This window comes from Engraulis encrasicolus, chromosome 16, assembly GCF_034702125.1.
Source record: "Engraulis encrasicolus isolate BLACKSEA-1 chromosome 16, IST_EnEncr_1.0, whole genome shotgun sequence".
Classification (NCBI taxonomy): Eukaryota; Metazoa; Chordata; class Actinopteri; order Clupeiformes; family Engraulidae; genus Engraulis; species Engraulis encrasicolus.
This window is the reverse complement of record NC_085872.1, coordinates 8,434,077-8,459,169: the sequence shown is the minus strand read 5'-3', so window position 1 is coordinate 8,459,169 and position 25,093 is coordinate 8,434,077. Positions and strand designations below refer to the sequence as shown.

General features: G+C 42.3%; 1 protein-coding gene across 2 annotated transcripts; it reads right to left on the bottom strand.

Moving 5' to 3' along the window:
* Positions 1-3,221: 3,221 nt before the first annotated feature.
* LOC134465090 (zinc finger protein 585A-like) lies at positions 3,222-24,434 on the bottom strand. Of its 2 annotated transcripts, none has more exons than XR_010038106.1 (2): positions 23,975-24,434; positions 3,222-3,329 (listed from the first exon to the last, which is right to left on the bottom strand). XR_010038106.1 is itself a non-coding variant. In XM_063218528.1 (2 exons), the coding sequence occupies exons 1-2, from the start codon at positions 24,399-24,401 to the stop codon at positions 6,492-6,494; spliced, it is 2,907 nt and encodes a 968-aa protein (XP_063074598.1). In that variant the 5' UTR covers positions 24,402-24,434; the 3' UTR covers positions 6,111-6,491. The 2 variants fall into 2 exon arrangements, 1 of the variants encoding a protein (XP_063074598.1); XM_063218528.1 differs by lacking the exon at positions 3,222-3,329 and adding an exon at positions 6,111-8,971.
* Between the last annotated feature and the right edge of the window lie 659 nt (positions 24,435-25,093).

Below are 25,093 nucleotides of genomic sequence, written 5' to 3'. Positions count from 1 at the left end.
GTTATTCAATTTAAGAGAGCACGTATACCATGTCAGTTCATGACATTTCAACGAAGCAGTGACAGGTGCACCCTCCCCTCCTCCTTCGTAGTCAGACCTCTGTCAGTGCCACATACAATACTTGTTCACTTGTTTCTCTGTAACTGCAGGTGAGGACAGGTTTCGCACATAACAAAAGAAACACTACGACACATATGCTCTCGCTCTCTCTGCTAAACCTGGATATGTCAATTGAATGAGTCAGCCGAGGAAGGGCAAAGCAGAATTTGAGGGAACTGAGTGCAAACCTAATTGTGCGATTTGAAAAAGGAACATTGTCAGGGACAGCAGACAGAGAGATGGGGGGAGGGGGGGGGCATAACTATGGCACATGGCCTTGTCTAATTGAGATATTGCAGCCCTGCCATTGTTCAAACCGCAGACTTACTATGCAGTGACGGGCAGAAGTGGAGAAGAGGAAGAGGGGAGTGGGAGTGAGGACAACACAAGGCCAGAGGATGTGAGACACAAAGAGAGAGAGAGAGAGATAGAGAGAGAGAGAGAGAGAGAGAGGGAGAGAGAGAGAGAGAGAGAGAGGGAGAGAGAGAGAAGAGAAAAAGAGAATGAACAGAGAAATGCAACTAGAATAGCTGCAATGGCACTTTTTCAGTGTTTGTGTGCTTTTGTGTGTGCGTGTGTGTGTGTTTTCATGCGTGTGCGTGTGTATGTGCCTTTCGTGTGTGCGTGTGCGTGTGCGTGTGCGTGTGTGTGTGCGTGTGTGTGTGCACGGGCGCGGGCATGTGTGTGGTAAATCACTGCTGTCCGGCTCTATTTCTCACATAGCTCTTCAGCAGCACATGAAGCAGGAGGATTTTCACCCAAAATGCAGCAGCAGCACCCATTACAGCAGAACGCGGTACCTTACCAGCATTTTCTTTTCCTCTCCACCTCAAAACCCCCCACCCCACCCCAACCACATCCCATCTCTCTTTATTTCTTCCATCTCTCTTCTCACTCATTCTCCCCTTCTTTCTGCCTTTCTTTGTACCTCCCTGTCTCACAGAAAAAAAGTCTATTTCTGTAAGTGTTCCTTCCTGTTTTCACTGATTACAGGGTGTCTGTCAACATGTGCCTCATTTCCATGACATGGATGTATTAAGCATAGAGAGGGAAATCTGTGTTTCATTGATTAACAGGGTACTCCAAGATGTGTTTGTGCTGAGAAGCTTTTCATTAAAGTCAGCAAACAAACTCACCATGTACAGAGATATAAAATAATAAGTACTTGTAGACCTAACTTAAAAAAACTGAAAACAAACATAATCTTTTGCCCAGGCTGTAGAACATGACGTTCAATAACTGACAGGCTTTTTGTTACGAAATGAAAGTTTATAACTATGAGGAAATACCGTACAATAGATTCAGTAAAGCCTTGCCGGTAAAACACATCTTAACACAGTGTCTAAAATGTAATGTCAATATAAAAAACACAAATGCCTGTAGTCTGTGCTAAGATAGCAGTGATTATGTATAGAGAACAATATCACAAAACACAAATCTTGATATTTTGCTCAACTAAAGCAAACCGTGCAGCAAATGGATAGAAGTGACTGATACCAAACAGTGGGTGGTAATTTCTGTTCTCTCGCTCCACTCCCACTCTGAGTCTGAGTACAGTTGGCGACAGTCATCCGCATCCAGACTTGTTGGCCATCGCAATACAGCACTGAGTCAGAGTCCGTGGACAGCAGCAGCCGATTGCGGGGGAACCGCTGAGGGCCCAAGATGATGCAATCCACACAGCCACTCTCTTTCTCTAGCGTACAGGCCGCTTTCACACATCAACAGCCCCTTCCAACCGAGTCATGAAGTATTTATGGTCATAGGGCCGGCACTACATGACAACCTACTCAGCTGGTCCGGCCAGAGGGGGGCCCACGCAGTCTGTAAAATGTATGGTGCCAGACATCCGCTCTACTGCACTTGCATTCTTTTAACTTGCACTAGCAAGAAAGGTCCATGCATATCACTCCCACCCATACGTGTGGGACTGTAGAGTATCTGTTCTCTTTGGGGATAATGGATTATTTAAGTGTGATAAATTTTATTTTTTGCTCTGAAAAGTAATGTTTTACTAATGGCGCATTCCTCAACCTGCTCACTTGAGTGACTGTGATACGTGCCTACACTTTCGATTTCAGCACGTATACCCACTCCAGCTCCCCACCGAGCCCACCGCCTCCACACCCACGCCACTTACCTCCTTCCCGCACAACCCTCAACCCTCCACCTCCAACCTCCAGACAAGCCTCGGGCGAGACACCGCCGAAGACTTCAGCCAGCAGTGATGTGCCTTTAATCCTAAACTTGGGCCTCTATTAGACCAGCATGAGTGAGTCCGCGGTCGTTGGAGGGCTTAATTCTTACGTGGTGACAGGCCGGGTAGCCGATGCTTAATTTGGTCCATTAATAATTTGCAAAGGGTGTGTGTGTGTGTGTCTGTGTGTGTGTGAGGGATGGGGTGTTCAGGTCTATGCCTGTAAGAGTTTATGTAAATTGTGACTGGGAGGAGTGAGACGGCATGAATCTTGTATATTGTGGCGTTTTGCTTATTAAGAGATGTGGGTGCTTAATGAGCTTGTAGTAGCAGGAGCTGTCAATATTTTATACTCCCCATTGCTCATGGTGTAGCTTTTACAGCCCTGTTCAGGTCATAGCTCATCATAGTATCTGCCTTCAAAAGAATTATGTATGTACAATGTTTTCTGTAAATACCAAAATAGATGTAGTATATTACATTACATAACATAACATTACATTGCATTTGGCAGACATTGTATACCCAAAGCGACTTACAAACGAGGACATGGTCATAGCCAACATCACTAGCAGATACAAAGGGCACAGGAAATATACAGGACAACAACAACAAGTATATGTCCTCATATCCCTTTCAAGGCACAATCAGGTCTGAGTAAAGCTTCTTTCTTTCTATTTTTCTTTGTAAAAGTACACATATACATATAAGGTAGGTTCAACCTGAATAGCACATTAAAGAGCTTGATATAGGCTATACTAGGGACACAGTGTGTATGCACTGCTGTTTCCTGTTTGTACGGGGAAGCACCCTGAGTCTAGTTTCTTTTCAGACTCTGAGTACTAGTAGGTGGGTGGCCATTGTCCATCGGCCCGTAATGCAGTGCCGCGGTGCAGGTGTAGGGGAGTGATGGAGGTGGAGTGATGCAGGTGTGGTGGTCTGGGGGTTCGCTGCCTGCTCTGCGCCTGCCCATTCCACTTGCGTCGACAGCCTCTCTGTGCTCCAGCCAAGGCACACACCTACACACCCGGCGCTAATGCACCATGGAGGAGGAGAGCGAGAGAGGATGCCATGAATATGCATTCAGCCGAGCTTGGCGGACGGCTTCAAAAAGCTGCAGTACGGAACAATAAAGAAACAACAAATACTATCAGGCCCCGGTAAGCGGGTGAGGAGCCAGGCGTGATGCAAATGGCTGTGGGCGAGAGCTTTGTAGTGTTTGCCCAGAGGGTTCTCAGAGCAGGTATGAAACAAGGCTGATGGGCTCTTCAGAAGTACAGCGGCATGGGGGGGGTTGATGTGTTGGGGCTGGGGGAATTGGTTGGGGGTGGCATTGGCATTGCGGAAGTAGAGTGGAGTTAAGTTACTTTTCATTTTATAAGGGGTGAAAGTCATGGCACATACTACTACTTACTGCAAATACTAATTGTGGAGTACAGCGAGTAGATATTGAAGAGGCAGAGAGAGGGGAGGGGGTGGGACTGGAGGGAGAGACACAGAGAGAGAATGGCACATCGTCTTAAACCTAGGGGTCACCCCAAGGCTTGTTATTGGGATGTCTCTTTGACACTACAGTAAAAGTCACTTTCAATTAAGTCCTTGGGGTGAAGGCAGCCAACTGGAGAAGTATTGTCTCGCCCACTCCATACCACAGCATTTTATTTGTCACTAAAGGGAGCTCCTGTCCCCTGATATAAGCTGGCTCAGTCTTCAACTGCCCCAAGTGTGTCTAGCAGTGCAATGTCACCCATCCTATGTACCCGCACACAAACAGTAAGAACATTTTCGAGAGAGAGAGAGAGAGGGAGAGAAAGCCCATTGGTGCGTATGTCTCTGGTGAGAAAGGGAGGGAGGAAAATAGATAGACATATATTATGAACTACACGGCATAAGTACAAATGTATGCGTGCACAGAATCACAAAAGGTATGTGTTCTGCACATAGCCCGTTATAATCAAGACGAAAAGAGGACAGCTTTCACAGCATCTTCAAAATCGTCACACCATACCAAAAGGTGCAACTGCTACCTATACACCACAAGGTACTGAAGGGCAGGTACACATTTCACAGCATATTACAAAAGCCTAAACAAAAGTGTTTTTTTTTTAAGTATATAACGTGGCAGCTGTCAAAGACAGTCTACACTTCCTGTGCAAAACTGTGGCTGTTTCTTCTCACAGTCTTTTTTTTAAATCTGCCAATCGAGGCATTAAATAAAGCCTGCTTTGATGGGACCCGGGCTTGCAGGATGAAATCAATACTGCTTTAAAAACACAATATCCTGTCTTTGACAATACCCATTAAACCTGGCGTTGTTTAGTGTATGCCTGGTGGGCCCACGTCTGCCCTCACTCCCACTTAGCCCAAGTTTTGATCATGCCATGGCCTCCTGCAGACACAGTGGCAAACACCTACGCACGCACACACACAAACAAACACACACGCATGCACACACTCGGATATGTACACGCACACACACGCATACGCACACACACGCCACACAAACACACTGACCCTCACACAAACACACTCACTCTCACTCTCTCTCTCTCACACACACGCACACACACACACACACACACACACACACACACACACAATACGCTACAATGAACACACACACATGACTACACACACAACATATCCTGACAACAAGCAAAGATCGGCATCAGTAATTTCTCTGTGTGAGGTGGAGTGTGTGTGACTCACAGCTGATGGGCACTGAGGGGTACTGAGTTATTGTTGTGACTTCAGTAAAAGCTGAAAAGCTAAACGCTAAAAAAGCTAAAAGCTGTCAAAAGCACCACTTAATCATGCCATTAAATAACGAATCAGGAAGCCAAGATTTACTCATGCAATTGCTGAATTGTGCTCAGTGTACTTATTTCAGCGCAGTGTATACAGTAAGGCAGGTGCCCTAACAATTCCTCACAGTGCCTGAGTTTTACATATGCCTGATGTTTCTTCTCCCAAACTTGTTGTATTTGATCAGCCAATACATGTACCAGTAAATATTTCATTTGTACTGATTTAGGTAAATGCGTGCACGAGTGTGTGTGTGTGTGTAACTCATGAGTAGGACTGCTTAGGCTGGGCTTGCAACTCTAGCCATAATAACAGTCTGTTTAGGTGAGTTTGGATCTGTGTGTGTGTGTGTGTGTGTGTGTGTGTGTGTGTGTGTGTGTGTGTGTGTGTGTGTGTGTGTGTGTGTGCCTGCGTGTGTGAATAGGTGTGCACAGCTAGGGAAGCGGTGGTGCTAAAGCACCTGCCCCTTTGCCCTAATGTGCAATTTTTTTTGTCACTCACAATGTGCCCTGTTCCATGTTGACTTTATCATCTAAAAATGCAGAAGGTATTTATTTAATGTGTGGCAACCCAATGCAAGCCTAAGATCTAACGATCGAAACGTTGCTCCCAATAAATTAAGTCTTTTGCAAGCAGTGTGCAGATCCTTTCCCGCTCCTACATATAACCCAATGCAAGCCCACATTAAATATCCATTTATATTGATTAACAAATTGTCAGTTATGACAATGAACAGACTGTTTGTGATGGGTCACCAATGGTTATAATGCTAAAAATAAGGGTCATTTTGGAAACGGTTGGGAATCACAGCAATAGAGGACGTGGTATGGGTCTTCAAATTTCTAAAGGTACTGGTTTACAGTAGTACTCTATGGAAACTTCCCTTGTGCCAAGAACAAAACAGTCATCAAAACACAAAACAAGGGACACATTTCTGAAGATGCAGATGTTCTGCTACTGTTCTTCAGAGTTGTACAGGTCTTGTGCACTGTTGTTGTAACTGTAGTTATTGTGGATTTTCTGATGCTGTTTGAGGGCACCTTCACGTGAAAGACAGCTCATGTGGGAAACTCCCATTGTTTTACACTGATTTTGCAGTACACCGTAATTTCCTAATCACTTCATCCATTTAATTTAGGGAATACTCTAATTTCATTTTGCCATGAAAGAAAACCTTTATTTATAAAGTATTCAAAACAAAAAACAAGTGATACATTTCTTAAGGGCCGTTAAGGTTTTCCCCACGGGTTTTCGGATGTCCGTTGATAGCATCTTTTCCTGAAAAACATTTTCTACATGTAGTACAGTTTTCTCCAGTATGGGTTCTCTGATGGGTGATAAGTTTACTCTTTCCTACAAATCTGTATCCACATGAAGTGCACTGGTGAGGCTATTCCCCAGTATGGGTTCCCTGGTGGCTGATGAGGTTACTTTGCTGTGTAAATCCTTTTCCACATGTTGCCCAATGGTAGGGCCTTTGTTCAGTATGGATTCTCTGATGTGTAATGAAGGCACTTTTCCCTGCAAAGACTTTTCCACATGAAGTGCACTGGTAAGGACTTTGCCCAGCATAGATTCCAGTATGAATTCTCTGATGGGTAATCAGGTTACATTTCTGTGCAAATCCTTTCCCACATGAAGTGCAGTGATAAGGCCTTTGTCCAGTATGGATTCTCTGATGGGTGATGAGGGTACTTTCCCTTCCAAAGCCTTTTCCACATGTAGTACACTGATGAGGCTTTTCTGTAGCATGGGTTATCTGATGGCTGATCAGATTACCTTTACACACAAAGCTTTTTCCACATGTAGTGCACTGGTAAGGTCTTTCTCCAGAATGGGTTCTCTGATGGGTGATGAGGGTACTTTTCTGTGCAAAGCCTTTTCCACACGTAGAACACTGGTAAGGCCTTTCTCCAGTATGGATTCTCTGATGGGCGAGGAGGCCACATTTCTGTGCAAATCCTTTCCCACACGAAGTGCAGTGATAAGGCCTTTGTCCAGTATGGATTCTCTGATGAGTGATGAGGGTACTTTTACTTCCAAAGCCTTTTCCACATGTAGTACACTGATGAGGCTTTTCTCCAGTATGGATTCTCTGATGGCTGATGAGATTACCTTTCCATACAAAGCTTTTTCCACATGTAGTGCACTGGTGAGGCCTTTCTCCAGAATGGGTTATCTGATGGGTGATGAGGGTACTTTGCTGTGTAAAGCCTTTTCCACATGTAGCACACTGGTAAGGCCTTTCTCCAGTATGGATTCTCTGATGGGTGAGGAGGCCACATTTCTTTGCAAATCCTTTCCCACACAAAGTGCAGTGATAAGGCCTTTCTCCAGTATGGATTCTCTGATGAGTGATGAGGGTACTTTTACCTCCAAAGCCTTTTCCACATGTAGTACACTGATGAGGCTTTTCTCCAGTATGGATTCTCTGATGGCTGATGAGATTACCTTTCCATACAAAGCTTTTTCCACATGTAGTGCACTGGTGAGGCCTTTCTCCAGAATGGGTTATCTGATGGGTGATGAGGGTACTTTGCTGTGTAAAGCCTTTTCCACATGTAGCACACTGGTAAGGCCTTTCTCCAGTATGGATTCTCTGATGGGTGAGGAGGCCACATTTCTTTGCAAATCCTTTCCCACACAAAGTGCAGTGATAAGGCCTTTCTCCAGTATGGATTCTCTGATGAATGATGAGGGTACTTTTACCTCCAAAGCCTTTTCCACATGTAGTACACTGAAAAGGCTTTTCTCCAGTATGGATCCTCTGATGGCTGATGAGATTACCTTTCCATATGAAGCGTTTTCCACATGTAGTGCACTGGTAAGGTCTTTCTCCAGAATGAGTTCTCTGATGGGTGATGAAGGTACTTTGCTGTGTAAAGCCTTTTCCACATGTAGCACACTGGTAAGGCCTTTCTCCAGTATGGATTATCTGATGTGTGAGGAGTTTTCTTTTCTCTCTAAAGCCTTTTCCACATGACGTGCAATGATAAGGCCTTTGTCCAGTATGGATTCTCTGATGGGTGATGAGGGTACTTTTACTTCCAAAGCCTTTTCCACATGTAGTACACTGAAAAGGCTTTTCTCCAGTATGGATTCTCTGATGGCTGATGAGATTTCCTTTCGATACAAAACTTTTTCCACATGTAGTGCACTGGTAAGGTCTTTCTCCAGAATGGGTTCTTCGATGGGTGATGAGGTTACTTTGTTGTGCAAAGTCTTTTCCACACGTAGCACACTGGTAAGGCCTTTCTCCGGTATGGATTCTCTGATGGGTGAGGAGTTTATTTTTCTCGCTAAAGCCTTTTCCACATGTAGTGCACTGGTAAGGCCTTAGTCCAGTATGGATTCTCTGATGAGTGATGAGGGTACTCTTCCTACCAAAGCCTTTTCCACATGTAGCACACTTAAAAGACTTTTCTCCAGTATGGATTATCTGATGGCTGATGAGATTACCTTTCCATACAAAGCTTTTTCCACATGTAGTGCACTGGTAAGGCCTTTCTCCAGAATGGATTCTCTGATGGGTTATGAGGGTACTTTGCTGTGCAAAGCCTTTTCCACACACAGCACACTGATAAGGCCTTTCTCCAGTATGGATTCTCTGATGGGTGAGGAGGATATATTTGACTTTGAAGTTTTTTCCACATGTACCACACTGGTGGGCCTTTTCCTCTGCATGTGTCCTCTGGTGCCTGTTGAGATCATTCTTTCGTGCAAATCCTTGCCCACATGTGGTGCATTTCAATTGATTTCCTGGCACATGGGTTCTCTTGTGCTTTGACAAATACTGTTTTGTTTCAAATTTCTTTTCACGTGTGGTACACTGGAGATTGTCTGTGCTAGTATGGTACGTCTGTTGTTCACCTGAGTACACAAAAAGGAATAAATACAAATAAGTTTTAACTTCACCACAGAGATCATACATTTCAAATGCAGCTTCTGTTCAAAAAATACAATATCATGGAAAAGTTGAATGTCCTCAATCGAAAATGTCAAAACTTCCATAGATTATAGATCCATGAACAAAATTGTTAACTATTCCAATAATTTGTTTGTTTGTTCGACACATTAGTCTTTCAGGTTTTGTTTGTTTGTTTGTTTTTTAAACATGAATACAAAAAAAGAATATTGTAGTGAAATCACCATCCTCTTCAGAAAAAAAAGAAAGAAATTTGGATGACATCAAATGAGTCTACATTACATGTCAGTGTGTGCAATACTTGATTAGGCATCTCTTTGCCTTAATCAATGCCATGAGGTGCTTCAACATTGAGGCCAATGGCAGTGGGATTGTATGGGAGCTATGTTTTGTGCCAGCTTGGGTTTTGTTTTTGGATCTGGTGACTAGTGGTGTGGATTGGCACTGCCCTCACGATCCGATTCAATCACGATTCGGGAGGTAGCGATTCGATTCTATGCGATCCGATTCAATTCTACAATGCATTGCAATGCATTACATTTCTACTGAAAGCAAAGCAAATGTTTAATCAGTCATGATGAGGCAATACAAGTAGTCAGATACTGAGCAACAATGCGATTTCGCGAGCCTACAATACCCATGAAGCACCTGTGTCACGTGTCACCTGTGTCTCACGCAAGCCAGGAATCTGATAGAGCTAGTCTTGCGAAGAGGAGTGACAGCGAGCTACCGGATCAGCATGCGTTTGGAAATGTCACTGGAAACCTTCATGTGAAAATAAAGTAGCGAACTTCATCTCAACTGACCTGTTTTGCGATCTGTCATTACTACAATACTTAGTAGTAGTGGACATTAAAATGACCAAAGCGAGAGGAAAACACATCAGTCTGTCTTACCCTTGTGAAAGTCTCAAGACTGATTAGCACAGTGATAAGACAAGGACACATGCGGCATTAATAATGTTTGGTTTAAATTATTTTCTGATTTGCCTTTAGGCCTATGTCTTCATACCTTAATATTCCTCCATGTTTCTTGTGCTGTTGTTCCCGACTGTCAAACCGTTCTTAAAAAACGCGCAGTAGTAGCCTTCCAGACTGCACAAAAGCATCCCATTGCATGTCGCTTCGCAGGTGCCCGTCTCGTCTTGCACCCATTTGTATTTTACACAACTCACTATTAAACGGAATGAAAGGAAGTCGTATCCCCTTCTGTAGTTACCGCATCTGTGTGTGCTTTCTAGTGGATACTTTTATAAGCAAATATTCCAGAAGAGGTGTTATTCCACATCCATGACCGAGGACAGGCGAACTTGGCAATGACCTTGCGCTATCTACTTTGCGCATCAATTTCGACGCCGACCTCCACAGATAGGCCTATATGATATGAAGAAGTCCCTCCAGATTAAAGACAACACTATTTTGCTCTCGTGTGGCTTACATTTGTGCCCTTCCACAACACTGTGCTTGGTGTTTCTGCATGGTAAATATACTATAGGCTATGCCATTCCTCAGATCAGTAAATCTGTTCTTTGCATAGCATGCATGCATGGACCAGTTAATAGGCCTAACAATTCTAATTATTAGGCCCTATAGCATATTATATTATACTGTATTATATTATATTATATTATATTATATTATATTATATTATATTATATTAGCCTACATTACATTATTAGGGCCTACAGCCTATTATATAATTCATTAAAGCTGCTATGATGGTTAAGAAAATTATGGCTAGTGAAAAGGCCCAATGGCTAAAATGGCTGGTAAGCGTCAAGCACTGGTAGGCAACCAGAAGGCAGCTACCTCACACTTGAAAGCGTTGGAGGACTTGAAACATGGAGGGACAAAAATACATATCCACTTCTCTAAGATGTCAGCAATGTAAACAATGAGGTGAAAACAACACCATGCGGGTTTTTTTTTTCATGTAGCCACATTTCATCTTTGAAAGAGGCAATGCCACTAACAACACCTTAGAAAGGTTAATGGCCGGTTTTGCAACTGTTAACCTGTCCAAATCAACTCTATTTGGCCATAGAATGGTGATTGCTGAGTAATGTGCAACATAAACTATTCCTAACACTGTGCGCTGCCATTGCTGTGATGACATCACGATTGTCAATGGGACGAAGTCGGTTTGCTTCGCTTTTGCCCCAGCTCGCGACTTGAACATTCCGCTTCAACAGGTGTTCCAATGCATTTCAGCAAGTAGGAGGTCAGAAACATCCCATCTCCCAATCCTGGGGAACGCACCATATGTCGGTAAACTTCGCCGTGAGTTTTACCATCTGTGAAACGGTCCAGAGAAGTTACCTTCTGTAATACTAATCCTGCCCGAATGCGATCAAAGATGTCTGGTTAGGTGCACGATACGCACAATATATCTAATATCTATCCATCTCTGGACTTGTAAACATTACAGCCTTGCAGTAAGCAGTTAGTGTTTTAGGGAGTTGTTCCAAGCTGCGTTAGCTGTCAAAATCAGGAAACATGGTCGAACACATTCTGCAAATGACAGAAAATGCATGCAGACGCATTGCAATGGATTCTGATGGGTTAGTAGCCTAAACCAACAGGCAATTATTACAATTGTTCAACAGGACCAAATTCCCCCATGGATTTGCAATAATATGCTCAAAATAATCAATAATATGTATCAATAATATATTGTGGAGACGACACCCATGTGACAAGTGTAGTCACAATGGTGCGTGATGAGTTACCCCTCCCACTTTCTGTTCGTTTACGGAGATATTTCTATCCAGTCCGAATCAGCGATTTCTATTACTGACGTCCTGAAATAAAATCACATTTCCCCATGTCCATACATAAAACTAGTCCCATCCGTATAGGGCTAAAGACTTGAAATAGTTTAATATGTGGGCAATGCATGTACAGTTATGCTCAAAATAATAACAGGGTCTTTAAAAAGATGAGGAAATGTTGAAACTCTTCAAATAAATTGTACTTTAATAAGCTCAAATGCATCAGACACACTACACATTCTATTTCAAAGCAAGAAAACTAGGAAAAGTAATTACATTTCATAATATTTCACAGAAACTCAAGAAATATTGTAATTATTTTGAGCATAACTGTATGATCTTAAAGTTTAACTTTTTTTTGATGGAATTATGGAAATAAACAGATTTTTTTTAGGCTATGGTATATATTCTTTAGGGGTAATGCAAATTCCTTCACGTTTGTCATAATGATTTAAAACTATTTGCAACCTATGTACTGACATGTTTATATTCTACAAGTAAATCAGTCCCTCCAGGAAATCGCGATGTTGCGATCGCGGTGTTTTTCGCAACTTCAATGAATTCCTGCGAATTCTGCGCGAGAGCGCAACTTTAACCAATCACCGCGATTTCCCGCAACTTTGAACCAATCCATGTCCTTAACGTGTTGCGCTAAACATGTTGCCGTAACGTGTTGCAATAATCATGTAACGTGTTGCCATGAACATGTTACTATCTGGGAATGGTCCTTGTGAAAGAACATGGTTTGCTGAAACAAATAGGCCTAAGGCATTAAGGGTGGCTGTGAGACTAGTGGTGGGGTCGCCACCTGTTAGGAAGCGCATGGACAGCGCTGTTTTTCCCTCCCCTTGCTGGAGCTTGTGGATTGTCAATGGAAGGAGAGAAATAAGCGTGCGTGTTGGACTTTGCTATTCCCATGGAAAGATGACTACTTTCACAGAATTGTAGGCCTATAGCCAATAGTTATTAAATAGATAGCCTACTTGGAGTTAAATTGCATTTTAGTATGCAAAAGTGACAACGATAGCGAAAGTGAATACCTCAACAGCCGAGGTTGCAACGTCCAGGCTCTCCTGCTTTTAACACTCGGGAATACAAATAGGCCTGGGCTATTCAACTAAAACTAAGGAATAGACTACAACACATTTATGTAGGCCAATTGATTAGGCCCTACCTCCAACACCAGGTATCAATCAAGACCTACGGACACCCTTGCAACCTCTACCTCGCATAACATTTAAACTTCACGATAGGCTGCATTAAAGATTGCGTTTGAACTGATATGATGTAGCTGACATGAGTGTGTCAAGGGAAGGCAGAGTTTCAAAACGTTAGGCTAAATGAAGACAGGAATGGGATTATCTTACCATTTGACACATGGGACACTGCTACTCTGCTTTCAGCTAGCTGAGGCGGTATTCCAGGAATCAATAAGATAGCCCTGATGTCCTTATCAGGCCCGTTGCGTTAAGGTACGCAATGTAGGCAGTTGCCTAGGGCCCCCGGGTAGGTGGGGCCCCCAAGGACGACAGGTTATGGACCCAACAGCAACGACGATTTGAAATAGCTTTATAATAAGGCAATGCCATCTTTATGAAGGGCTCTGCTGCGAGGGAAGCAACAGCGCCTCCCTAATGCCCCCTGCTCGAGGGGGCCCCCCTTCCAATAGGTTTGCATCAGCGACAGCGACGTGAAAATGTCAATTGCCAAAAGGTGCAACGACAAATGTAATCAAAGTACTCCCATCTCGAGGGGGCCCCCCTTCCAATTTGTTCAACCGTCAAATCCAGCGCAAATACAAATTGAAGATGAAGCTACATAATCTCTCACTGGATGTTGCGCAGACGCCAGTTTATATTACATTTTTGACTCAAGACAGTTGCTTTTAAAATAAAAGTTAATCTTGAAGGCGACATATTAGGCTACTCTCTGTACTGCAACCAAACTGTCCCAGGCCAGTTGACATCGCACAGACAGCGAGATGCTTCATTTAGGCTACAGTGTTATGTTTTCAAAAACATCCGTGAAGCATTATCCATGTGCTGTAACAAGCACTGGGCAAACGTCGATTGTTCAATAACGCACCTTTTTTCCACACGGAACTGTTTTGAATGTGGACAAACGCAAGAAGAAACGAATGAACAATGTGCATATTGACCAATATTTCGGATAACACGAGTCACACAAGTGCGCTGGGATAGCTACATTGTAGCCCACTTTCTTGCTATTATATGGATTACACATTGGAATTTGGGAACTTGTGGATTACAGTGAGAGGTTGGGATACATTCTGCGGTCAAGACAACTCAAGGTAAGGGCACCGGGGTATTGGTCCCCTATAATTGACACAGCTGTCAACCACAGAGTAACGTAGGTGGTTGTTCAGTGATCCTTGGTCGCTACAGAGTAGCCTATTTGTGTGTGCTGCGGTATTACTAATAGTCAGGGTCATTTTTCCAAAAAGTTGACACCTGAAGGCAAATCATGTTAATTTTCGGCATACAACTGATTTAGGGGTATTCAAGGGTGCTGAATCCAAATCTGCCGTATGCCGGACGCAAAAATGTACCGAAATGCCTCAAATGGGCAAAATCCAATATGGCCGCCGCCACCGTGTTAAAATCCTGCAATCATCAATCTTTTTTTTTGACTAAATAAGGTATGAATTTGAAAATAGCACTTATTTTTATGTTTTCAGACATGGGGAAAGCCATTATGTCATCAGATTTAAGCTCAGATTGGAAGGAAATGCTTATGTCATTGGCTGGCAGCCATTTTAAAAGCAGAGAACCTCATATTGTCAGCGATTTTTAACATTTTTACTAATCTTTCAAGATCCACAGAAAAAATGCTCTTTGTCTCTGTGAACACAAATACTACAGAAAACAGCACCAAACTGTCTACTTTCACCTGAAAAAAGAAGTTTATATCTACCCTTTTCCATTCTTTAGTTATGGGCAGTAGAACATGGGATGACACCACAAAAAAGCACTGATTTTTGACCCCAAAATACTGCACTTATCACTGCCCATATTTTTGCTTTAAGGACATCTTGTCTTTGATAGTGTTCATGTTTGATATACAACATTTTCAGGGGGTTTGAAGGGTGCTTAATGCCTTTAATTCCCATAGTACATCAAAATGAAGGAATCCAATATGGCCGCCGTCACCAGTCTACAGTGTACGTTTCTTTGATTACACAAGGTAAACTCTTAAGTATGTAGCATTAGGTTTTCATACAGGGAGAATTCATTTCCATACTCAGATTTAAGATAGATATCAAAGGAAATTATTTCAGTGTGGTCTGAATTCATGATTGCAACAGGAACATAGGGTGACACCACAAAAAAATCAATATTTTTTGACCCCAAAATACTGCACTTGTCTCAACCCACATTTTTGCTTTAAGGACAAAGTGTCTTTGATAGTGTTCATGTTTGATATGCAGCATTTTCCGGGGTTTTGAAGGGTGCTTAATTCCAATATTCAAATATGCTGTGTAGTAGGCTCAAAAACCTCTTTAATAGGCCTACCTCAAAATGAATTAATCGAATATGGACGCCATCACCAGACAAGGTGGACTCTTAATTACATTGTAGCTATAGGTTGTCATACATGGAGAATTAATCTCCATACTCAGATTTAAGATTAGAATCAAAGGACATGATTTCAGTATAGGTTGAATTCATGTTTACAAGTGACAGTTGACTTTCATGTCAATAAGCTGTTAATTTGAATGAAAATGTTTTGTCTACTTCCACTTTTATTTTAATGCTTATTATAACATGATGCAATATGTCCACCTCAATCCACCTCTTCCATTATGGGACAAATTTACACACATAAGTCTGAATGTGCCTAAATATAATATGCACTCTACATTTTGTGCATTAGGAATTCATTGTTTGCCGATTTTATTGCGGCGCTTACATTATATTTTTGAATAGTGGAAAGGTGAAACGTGGATCAAAACAGTTTATGTTGTTGTGGGGAATTTACTTGATATATGTTAACTCATTCCCAACCATTAGGCCTATCAACCTCCTCCTCTCCAGTGATTTGGCAGGATACACAATATCATGCACTGCATGGCACTTTTGCTGCAAATGCAACAAAAGCAAAGTAAAACATGACATTTTGCAATGATCATTCCTATCTAATTCAGATGTCACATGGTTACATAAAATGCCCCACATTATCAAATCTCTATTTTGAGTCAGGCCCACATATCCCTTCCTATCCTCCTGCCAGTCACCGAAGTGAGATGGGTGGTATTGGACAGGGCTTTAGTCCCACTGCTCCTGCATCTGCCACTTATACATGGGTTCTCATTTTTTATCAACACAATGTTATGAAGAGGGGCAAGACACTGGCAGCCAACCACGTGAGCTAATTTTTTTGACAGACAGCGGTTTCCAACAATCAGAGTCTGAGTTGTGCGCGGCTAGGTTTGCAGTCAGGTTATAAACAAAATTTAGAACCCATGTATTCTCAAGGCACACAAAGACATCACAACTTGTGCTTGCCTCATCCAACACTGCATCTGCAAGAAGTGGCATGGAGTACATGGAGTCAAGCAGTTGCTGCAATTCAGCAACTCCAGGAGGGGTGATTAGGAATAGGTTAATTTAGTATACCAAGTAAACAATTTTGGTTAGAGTCGAGGAGGGTGACTGTATGTGCATATACATTTGTCCAACAATAAAGCAATCACTAACCACTTAACCAGAGGGCTAGGATCATTAGTGGGACAGTCAGAGCCTGTCACAAAGAAAGTATGACTTTTAATGTATACTGATGACATTACCTTAGTGGCACATATCGCTGACAAAGACACCCCCGACACAAGACATCAACAGCTAAAAACAGTAGAGCAAGTGGTAGTTTTTAGGTACCTAGGCATAGAAATGTAGCCTGGTCCTGACCATCCCTACTACCATTTCATTTCGTATTCATGGTTTGGAGGTTGTTTGATCTGAGGCGATTGCAGGAAGCGGGACGGAAATGGTCGGAAAAATCTGGATAAGTTGTTGAACAAACATGTCTGACGTCTATCTTTGGCGATGTAGGACCGTTTAACAGACATGTCTGACAGAATATCCTACCGTAGGATAAAATTACAATGTAGGACCGTTTGTCAGAACACCGGCCACCCTTTCCCAAAAAGGGCTTAGGACAAAATGGGTTAATTAGCAGTCCATTTTTGTATATTGTGTTCATGTGCTGTGAGAAAGACAGGGAGGTGCCCATTTCTGTGCCTAGGCACTTTAAAACTACCACTTGCTCTTCTGCCTGTGCTTGGCTCTCTCTCTCCAGCTGAGCACCTTATTGATACACTGCAGATGTACATTCCAGTATATTTTAAATAGGCCAGTTTAAAGTCTATACTTGCACAATTCTACCAACAGAAGTGCAATGTGTTGAGCTGAATTCTTGCCGTACTACAGAACAAAGGCCAGCCTAGTAATTAATGGTTATAATTGTCACAGAGTGGCCATCTCAGCTGAAATATGTACATTAAGCAAGACAATCTATGCAATAACTTTGGATGACTGATGTGATGTGCAATACCAGCCTGACTATGACATTTGTGTATACACACACACACACACACACACACACACACACACACACACACACACACACACACACACACACACACACACACACACACACACACACACAATGCCACTCCCTTATCTGTTCACTCTATTCTATTCTAATCTATTCTATTCTATTCTATATATTATTCACATCAGTCTGCCTCTTGATCCCCTTTATAGGCCTAGATATACAGTGATCTGAGCACAGCAATTAAACCGGCAAACATGAAGTAATTCCCATTGTACAAAGGATAATATTAAAACATATTCGATTTAGGGACATTCAGACTCTTGTGTGCATTTATTTTTTATGGGTGAAGAGGTGTGGAAACATTGTGAGGTGGTTTGAGGTGGAAACATTTTTCATGGTATAATGCATTAAAAGTGTATAATTTAAATTGATTTAAATAAAAATGGTCAATTTATGGAAAAGAAAATCTCCTGTTGCAAACATGAATTCAGTCTACACTGAAATAATTTCCATTGATATCTATCTTAAATCTGAGTATGGAAATGAATTCTCCTTGTATGAAAACCTAATGCTACATAATGTACTTAAGAGTTTACCTTGTGTAATCAAAGAAATGTACACTGTAGACTGGTGACGGCGGCCATATTGGATTCCTTCATTTTGATGTACTATGGGAATTAAAGGCATTAAGCACCCTTCAAACCCCCTGAAAATGTTGTATATCAAACATGAACACTATCAAAGACAATATGTCCTTTAAGCAAAAATATGGGCAGTGAGAAGTGCAGTATTTTGGGGTCAAAAATCAGTGCTTTTTTGTGGTGTCATCCCATGTTCTACTGCCCATAACTAAAGAATGGAAAAAGGTAGATACAAACTTCTTTTTTCAGGTGAAAGTAGACAGTTCGGCGCTGTTTTCTGTAGTATTTGTGTTCACAGAGACAAAGAGCATTTTTTCTGTGGATCTTGAAAGATTAGTAAAAATGTTAAAAATCGCTGACAATATGAGGTTCTCTGCTTTTAAAATGGCTGCCAGCCAATGACATAAGCATTTCCTTCCAATCTGAGCTTAAATCTGATGACATAATGGCTTTCCCCGTGTCTGAAAACATAAAAATAAGTGCTATTTTCAAATTCATACCTTATTTAGTCCAAAAGAAAAGTGATTGCAGGATTTTAACACGGTGGCGGCGGCCATATTGGATTTTGCCCGTTTGAGGTATTTCGGTACATTTTTGCGTCCGGCATACGGCAGATTTGGATTCAGCACCCTTGAATACCCCTAAATCAGTTGTATGCCGAAAATTAACATGATTTGCCTTCAGGACCTTAAATAAGCACCTTTTCAGAAATCCTGCCTAGACTATAACAACACAAACATTTGGATTGTATTTTCAAATGCGTGGTGGATGCAATACGAAAAAAAATCTCGTCGGGGAGACCACCCCTGGCTTGGTTAGAATTCTTGCTACCAATATCACATCCCCCCAAACCCCCACTGTGCCTACTCATTCGTTTTTCAGCCTTGAGTTTCTGGACTAGGCCTATTGTTTTATGAGTCAATAGTTGGTTTTGCACAAATGGAGCACCCTTGGTTAGATTTTAAAAGTGGTTGGAAAGATTAGACCTTTCTTTATTTGTGATTGGCAATGCAGATCATGATTTTCGTGGTAGGGTCAAAAAATCTGATTGGGCCATATAGGCATACTCTCATGTGAGACAGGCCAGGTTAAACTGAACATTCAATTAGCCTACTTCATGAGCGGAGCCTACTGAATGGAATGGGCTATATTTGCCCAGGTCTTTCTTCATAAAGTTTCATAAAATGAACCGTAGGGACTAGTTATCATACTAGATTGCATTTCCTCACAGGAAATGCTGGTGTATGCTTGCTCTTTATGCATTCATTGCCCTTCATGCATGTGTTTCCCTGCCACAACACTACTATAAGGTGACTTCTTGTTTGTTCCATTAGATTTCTATGGTTTCTGTGACATTGTGTTGTAATGGTAGGCTATGTGACAATGACTGAAGTGCCATCCAAAAATTGTCTGGCCCCTCCGAAACCCGAAACAGAAGTTCTGGCGCCGTGGCTACCCTGTCAGGTGACCCCCCCGCTTACAAAAAAAAAAACCTAGGGCCCCGACAACCCCTTTGCCTAGGGCCCCCAAAATCCTAGAAACGGGCCTGGTCCTTATAAATGTTTCGATTCAAGTCATCGAACAACAAGCAGTGATGTTCGGGGCGCATAGCTTTTCCTTTCGAACCATTCAACAGCATGAAGTAGGCAACCGCTCAGTAGAGCTCCTTTGATTAATGCAAGACCAACAGTTCTCTGCTAATGGCCTAACTAAGGTTTGGGGATGAAGTAGCCTCTTATATTTTCGATTGCATGCTGGATGACAAAACCATGTAGGCTATATACGTGTCTTTTTTGTATTGATTGTAAAACTCAACCGATGGTGGTCAATGCAAAGAATGTTACCGATAGACTACTCTTTCTAGACTGAGAAGCGCGAGCTTCACATGCATTTTAACTCATTCAGTGCCAGCCATTTTCAAATTCAGAACATCCCAGTGCCAGGCTTTTTTCAACATTTGAGTGTTTTTTCAAGAGCCATAAAAAATTGGGTTCTTTGTCCATATCAACAACCAACACACCATAGGAAACTTCAGACTTTCCTTTATCATCAGAAAAAAACAGGTTGTTTGTACCCTTTTCCATTCTTTAGTAATAGTCTCCTGAACATGGGTGGGTATCACTAAAAATGCTGATTTCTGACAGAAAAGCTGAGAAAAAAGGCTTTTTGTGAAAAGCAACATTTCAAGCAGAAGATGGCTTTTATCATAATTATTTTTGCTTCAGTGGCATCTCAAACACTTTGAAAAGTCATCCCATTATATAATGAACCAAAAATAACACGACAACATTTTTTATGAATAAAAAATAAACATTTATTAGGCTATTACAACCACATTTCGAAGATTCTTCAATTCATAGAAAACATTGTGTAAACATTTCAAAGGCAACATTCAAAGTTTTTCAGCAGCCATTTATGTACAGTAGGCTAGTGCTTCTAGTTTCGTGTGTGTGTGTGTGTGTGTGTGTGTGTGTATGTGTGTGTGTGTGTGTGTGTCACACTCTGTAACACGTCATAAAAACAATGACATTCAAAGATGCTGCACAAGACACCAACGTAATCAAAACAACGTGAAGTAGGCTATGAACCATACAAATATGATCTGGAAAGTATGGAACGTGCCAGCAATACACCCCATTACATCAAACCAAAGTTGGTGCGTAAATGTGAGCTGATAGCGCTTCAATGTGGGGATTTCATTACATTGCGCTCAGCAGTAGTCTACTTTTTATCCAAGGTAACTGACGATCGAAACGGCAAATTTAGCAGCAGCAAAACGGTGTTATAGCCGATGCATGGTACTGCAATTACATGTATTGACGCACAAAAGCACAGCAATGTCTTACCTGTATTCGCAGCTGTCACAAGGAGCTCTTAGTCTTAAACCGCCCAGATGCGTCTGTAAAATGACCAATTGCTTCGTGTTAGTAGTAGAACTAGTAAAACATCAGAAAATGAACTGACTGAACTAACACGTGTGGGGAAAGGAACATGCATCAGCATTCAACCCAAACTTTAGCTCAACTCACCTGCTGAATGTTCACGAGTCCGTCGGGTAGGCTGGGGGGATGCGCTCCTGCTGCTAGCTGGGGAGCTACAGGTAGGTATCCAGTCATCAGAGCTATCTGGGTCTGGTTCGCTGAACTCCGAGTCATGATCAGGGGAGGCACTGCGACTTCTCTCTGCCCTTCTGCCTCTGCTCGTAGTGGGCTCGCTGTAATCCGATCCCTCGGGATAAGCCCTGCGTCTCTGTTCTTTGCCTTCTGTCTCTGTAGTTCTACGCTGTGCAATCCGATCCATCAGAGGAGGCACTGCGACTTATGCTTCTGGTAGGCTGCTGGCTGTAATATGATTCATGGTTTCTGCCTCTGGCTTCCCCTTGCGTGCTAGTGGGTCCTCTTGAAAGGCTCTGTTGCAAAGTTAGCTGCTTGAAATGGCCGGCTGGCCGCCGCCTCTTGTTGCGCCCTCTTGCCATGGTGTCGGAGACAACGCGTCTTCTTCGCACACATTCTCCAATCACGAAAACAAAGAAAGAAACAAATACTGCCCTCTAGTTTGAGGCTGACATCATGCGTGAAGGTCAAGCTGTTTGGATGAATGATCGGTGCGTTGGATGTAGTCATGCACAGTGGAACACTGCTGCACCAATGTTAGCTGATTGAACCCTCGTGTCAGCATATTAGTATTTGTTTTGTTGTGTAGGCCTATTGTTTTGATTATATGTCAGACATTTCTTGATCAGGCTAGTTAGCTGTGTGCTAGCAATGTAGGCCAATCATTAGTCAGATCCCCTAGCCTGCCTAACTCGTTTCCAATGAAAAGTGTTCAAGAGATCAAAGAAGTGGACTAGTTTCTTTTTTGAGACGAGGTTAAAATATCACATATCCCCACAGACACTGCTCACACATCATCCACAGTTTGAGTTCCCTTGTGATTACAACTCAAAACATTTTACACAAGCCAGATCAAGGTGTTAGGCACCGCCCCCCATAAAAAACGCAATTGACTCGATATCGAGTCTTTGGCACTTTGCCACACATTATGAAAAAACGCGGTTTCGAGTCCATGGCACTGAATGAGTTAAGCACGTTGAGTTGAGGTGCATATCAGCCCTGCATATCAGGCCATAGCCTATGGAAACATCCTTGGTTGGGGCAAACTTAAAAGCAGGGCATATTACCTCGCCAGATATGCATCATAACGTTAAGCCCGCGGTGGGGAAAATGCGCGTTACTCGCAAGGCAGGAACACTTCACCTTGGGAAAGTGACCGTCTCGCAAGCATAGGAGCGGAACATAACAGCATTCGGGGGCTGAACGCAAGCGCGTTCATAATGGACAGGGAAAGCAAAACGGATTAAATAGGCATAGTCTTTGGAGAATGCCATGATATAAAATAATAGATTAAGTCCTGTGGTTCGGTTGTTGTCAGCAGTGTGCTTTTTTATTTCAACTGCTTAAATAGCCGTTCAACAATTAATGTCCATCACCATTAAGCTAAAATATTTAGACAGCTTATTTACACAGCTTGAGTTTACTACCTAGGCAACCAAGCCTACCTCAGAAATAGCCTACCAAAATGACCACTGAAAATAATATAAAAACACCAGAGGACTGGAATGTGGCAGTGTCCTTTACTTTCAAGCGTGGGGAAACACATTAAAAATCGCAACAAAAATCGCACCTTTCACTTCATGCCGCAACAAAATCGCAACAACACAGTAAGAAGTTCCTCAACTTTTATCACGATTTTCTGGAAATCCTTGTGCACCATCTGGCAATTCCGACCGTGATTTTTTTGAGAAAATACCCGTGATTTCCTGGTGGGACTGGTAAATCAATGGAGGGGCACACAAGACTTGTGTCATGTAATTTATTTAAAGGTACACTGTGCAGGGAATGGTCAACTACGCAACTATGCTGCTCAGTGAAACTGGGTTGCCTATTGCCAAATTTGATATTTTCATGAAAGTTTACTAAGTAATAAACTAATATTTTCTAGTATGGCCCAAGTACAGTCATTTTTGCAGCTAAAAATGGCTATTTTTGGAAATTCAAAATGGCAGACCATGGAGAAGATCCCCCTTTTAACTCACTATGCTTGTTCATGACGAAGCAGTGCTGCTTTTGCTAAGCAGCGAGCATGCACACTTTGCCAGTTTGATGCATTGTGGTTAAAAAATCCTAACCAGAATGCATCAAACTGATAAAGTGCGCATGCTCGCTGCTTAGCAAAAGCAGTCCTGCTTCGTCACGAACGAGCCTATTGACTGCCTTGGGCGGCTGCTGACGCGAATAGTTTCGCCCCCTGCCTTTGGCGGCTACTGTCGCCAATTGCAGTTTTTCACAGCCACGCCTTCATTTTGGATATGTGATCGGCTTACACAATATCAGGATGATGCATACAAAAGATCATCTAACAGGAAAATGCACAATGTCTTTTCACATTATGTGTCATTTTGGGAACATTGTTATTTAATATCAGCTGACCCTATGCCCGCCCCTTCCTTATCTATAAGAACAGTAACTCACGGGCTGACACACACTTATACACCTGACGAAGACCGCCTGAGGTCGAAACGTTGTGTTCAATAAATCGGTGAGCAGTAACAGTGTGCAGATTTCCTTTCTTCTTTTACGCACGTTTGTTTGATCCAGCATCTGTTTTACTGGATATGCGCGCATCACCTGCACTACTTTTGGAAAAAAAATATTGAAGCCCTCCAAAATCATACTGGTCCAAAAGACCTGGTCACACCTCCCGTATAACCTCCTCACAGAACATGAGCCGAGCCAAGGCCTGTGAAGCAAAAAACTGAAAACGGGTCTAAAACACCCTAACACCTTACAAGGGATATAGGCCTATGTTAAAGCTGCAAAAGTGACAATAATGTTTGAGTACATAAGCTGCAGCCAGAGACATTTCAAGTCTAGCCCATTTCCAATGTCTTCAATTCAACTTACCTATTGGTATCATGTCTCCATTGTATTCCAATCGAGAAGACTCTGTTTCCCTTCTAATGTCCAGCGCTTGGTCTTTCATTAATTCAGTTTCCTTCTCTTCTTCCTTTGTTCTGTACAGATATTCTGGTAGGAAATCATAAATGTCTTCCTCTTTAATCACCTTCAAACATATTGCCTGTTGTGATGGAGTTGATAGCTGGACTGTAGACGTGCTCTCCTCAACACTTAATTGCATGGCATGACACCTCTCCCCTTCTTCAATTTCATGTAACAAACGTGGTTCCTCTTTCCAAATTGGTGTCCAAGTACTACTATCTTTCGTGTCTGTTGACACATGCTCTGGTAGAAAGTCATTAATGTCTTCTTCCTTTAAGTCATTCATGTTCATTACAAGTTGTGATGTGTGTCTATAAGGATTTTCATCCATCCCTGTCGTGGTAGTTGTGGCCAGTCAGAGTTGAAGCCAGCAGAGCTTGAGGACGATCCCACTTTTTTAGCCGCAGCACGGTCACTCCCCTGAATCAGCTTGCGCAGCAGGTGTTTCAGATCTCTGCAATGATGTGTTAGTTATGCATGTGTGCTTCAAGACTCATTAGAAACATTTAGTACAGGGGCAGTATGTTAGGATGGAATCATGGAGGTAGTATAAGAACTGGAGAGATTGGGTCTATCAATATATATCCGTATATTGTAAATATCCTTAAATATCTTCATACAAACATCACCGGAAACAGAGCCTTTTTGCCCAGTGTCTTTCTCAAAACCTAGGCCAGTGCCCTTCCAAGTGTATCAGCCTAATTAGTCATGCCCAGTGATTGGATACTTTTTGGTGAACTCTACAGAATATCCAATCACTGGGTGTGACTAATAAAGGGTATCCAATCACTGGGCGTGACTAATTAGGCTGATACACTTGGAAGGACACTGGCCTAGGCTTTGAGAAAGACCCAGTGGGGCACCTAAGTCACGCCCTCTACTTCCTGGTTCATGGGGCAGAGGGCATAAAAAATGATTACTGGGCTTGTAAATGAGTGATTTTTGGATTTGTGGTGCATAGGTGCAGGTCCAAGGTTTGGATTGGTGTAAAAAAAACACACATTTTCAAGCCCAGTAATTATT

Excerpts from the sequence above, each read along its gene's own strand:
- LOC134465090 (XM_063218528.1), bottom strand. The coding sequence starts at position 24,401 with ATGGATGAAAATCCTTATAGACACACATCACAACTTGTAATGAACATG. Across the intron at positions 8,972-23,974 it reads TGGAGACATGATACCAATAG|GTGAACAACAGACGTACCAT; the intron begins GTAAGTTGAATT and ends TTGTGTACTCAG.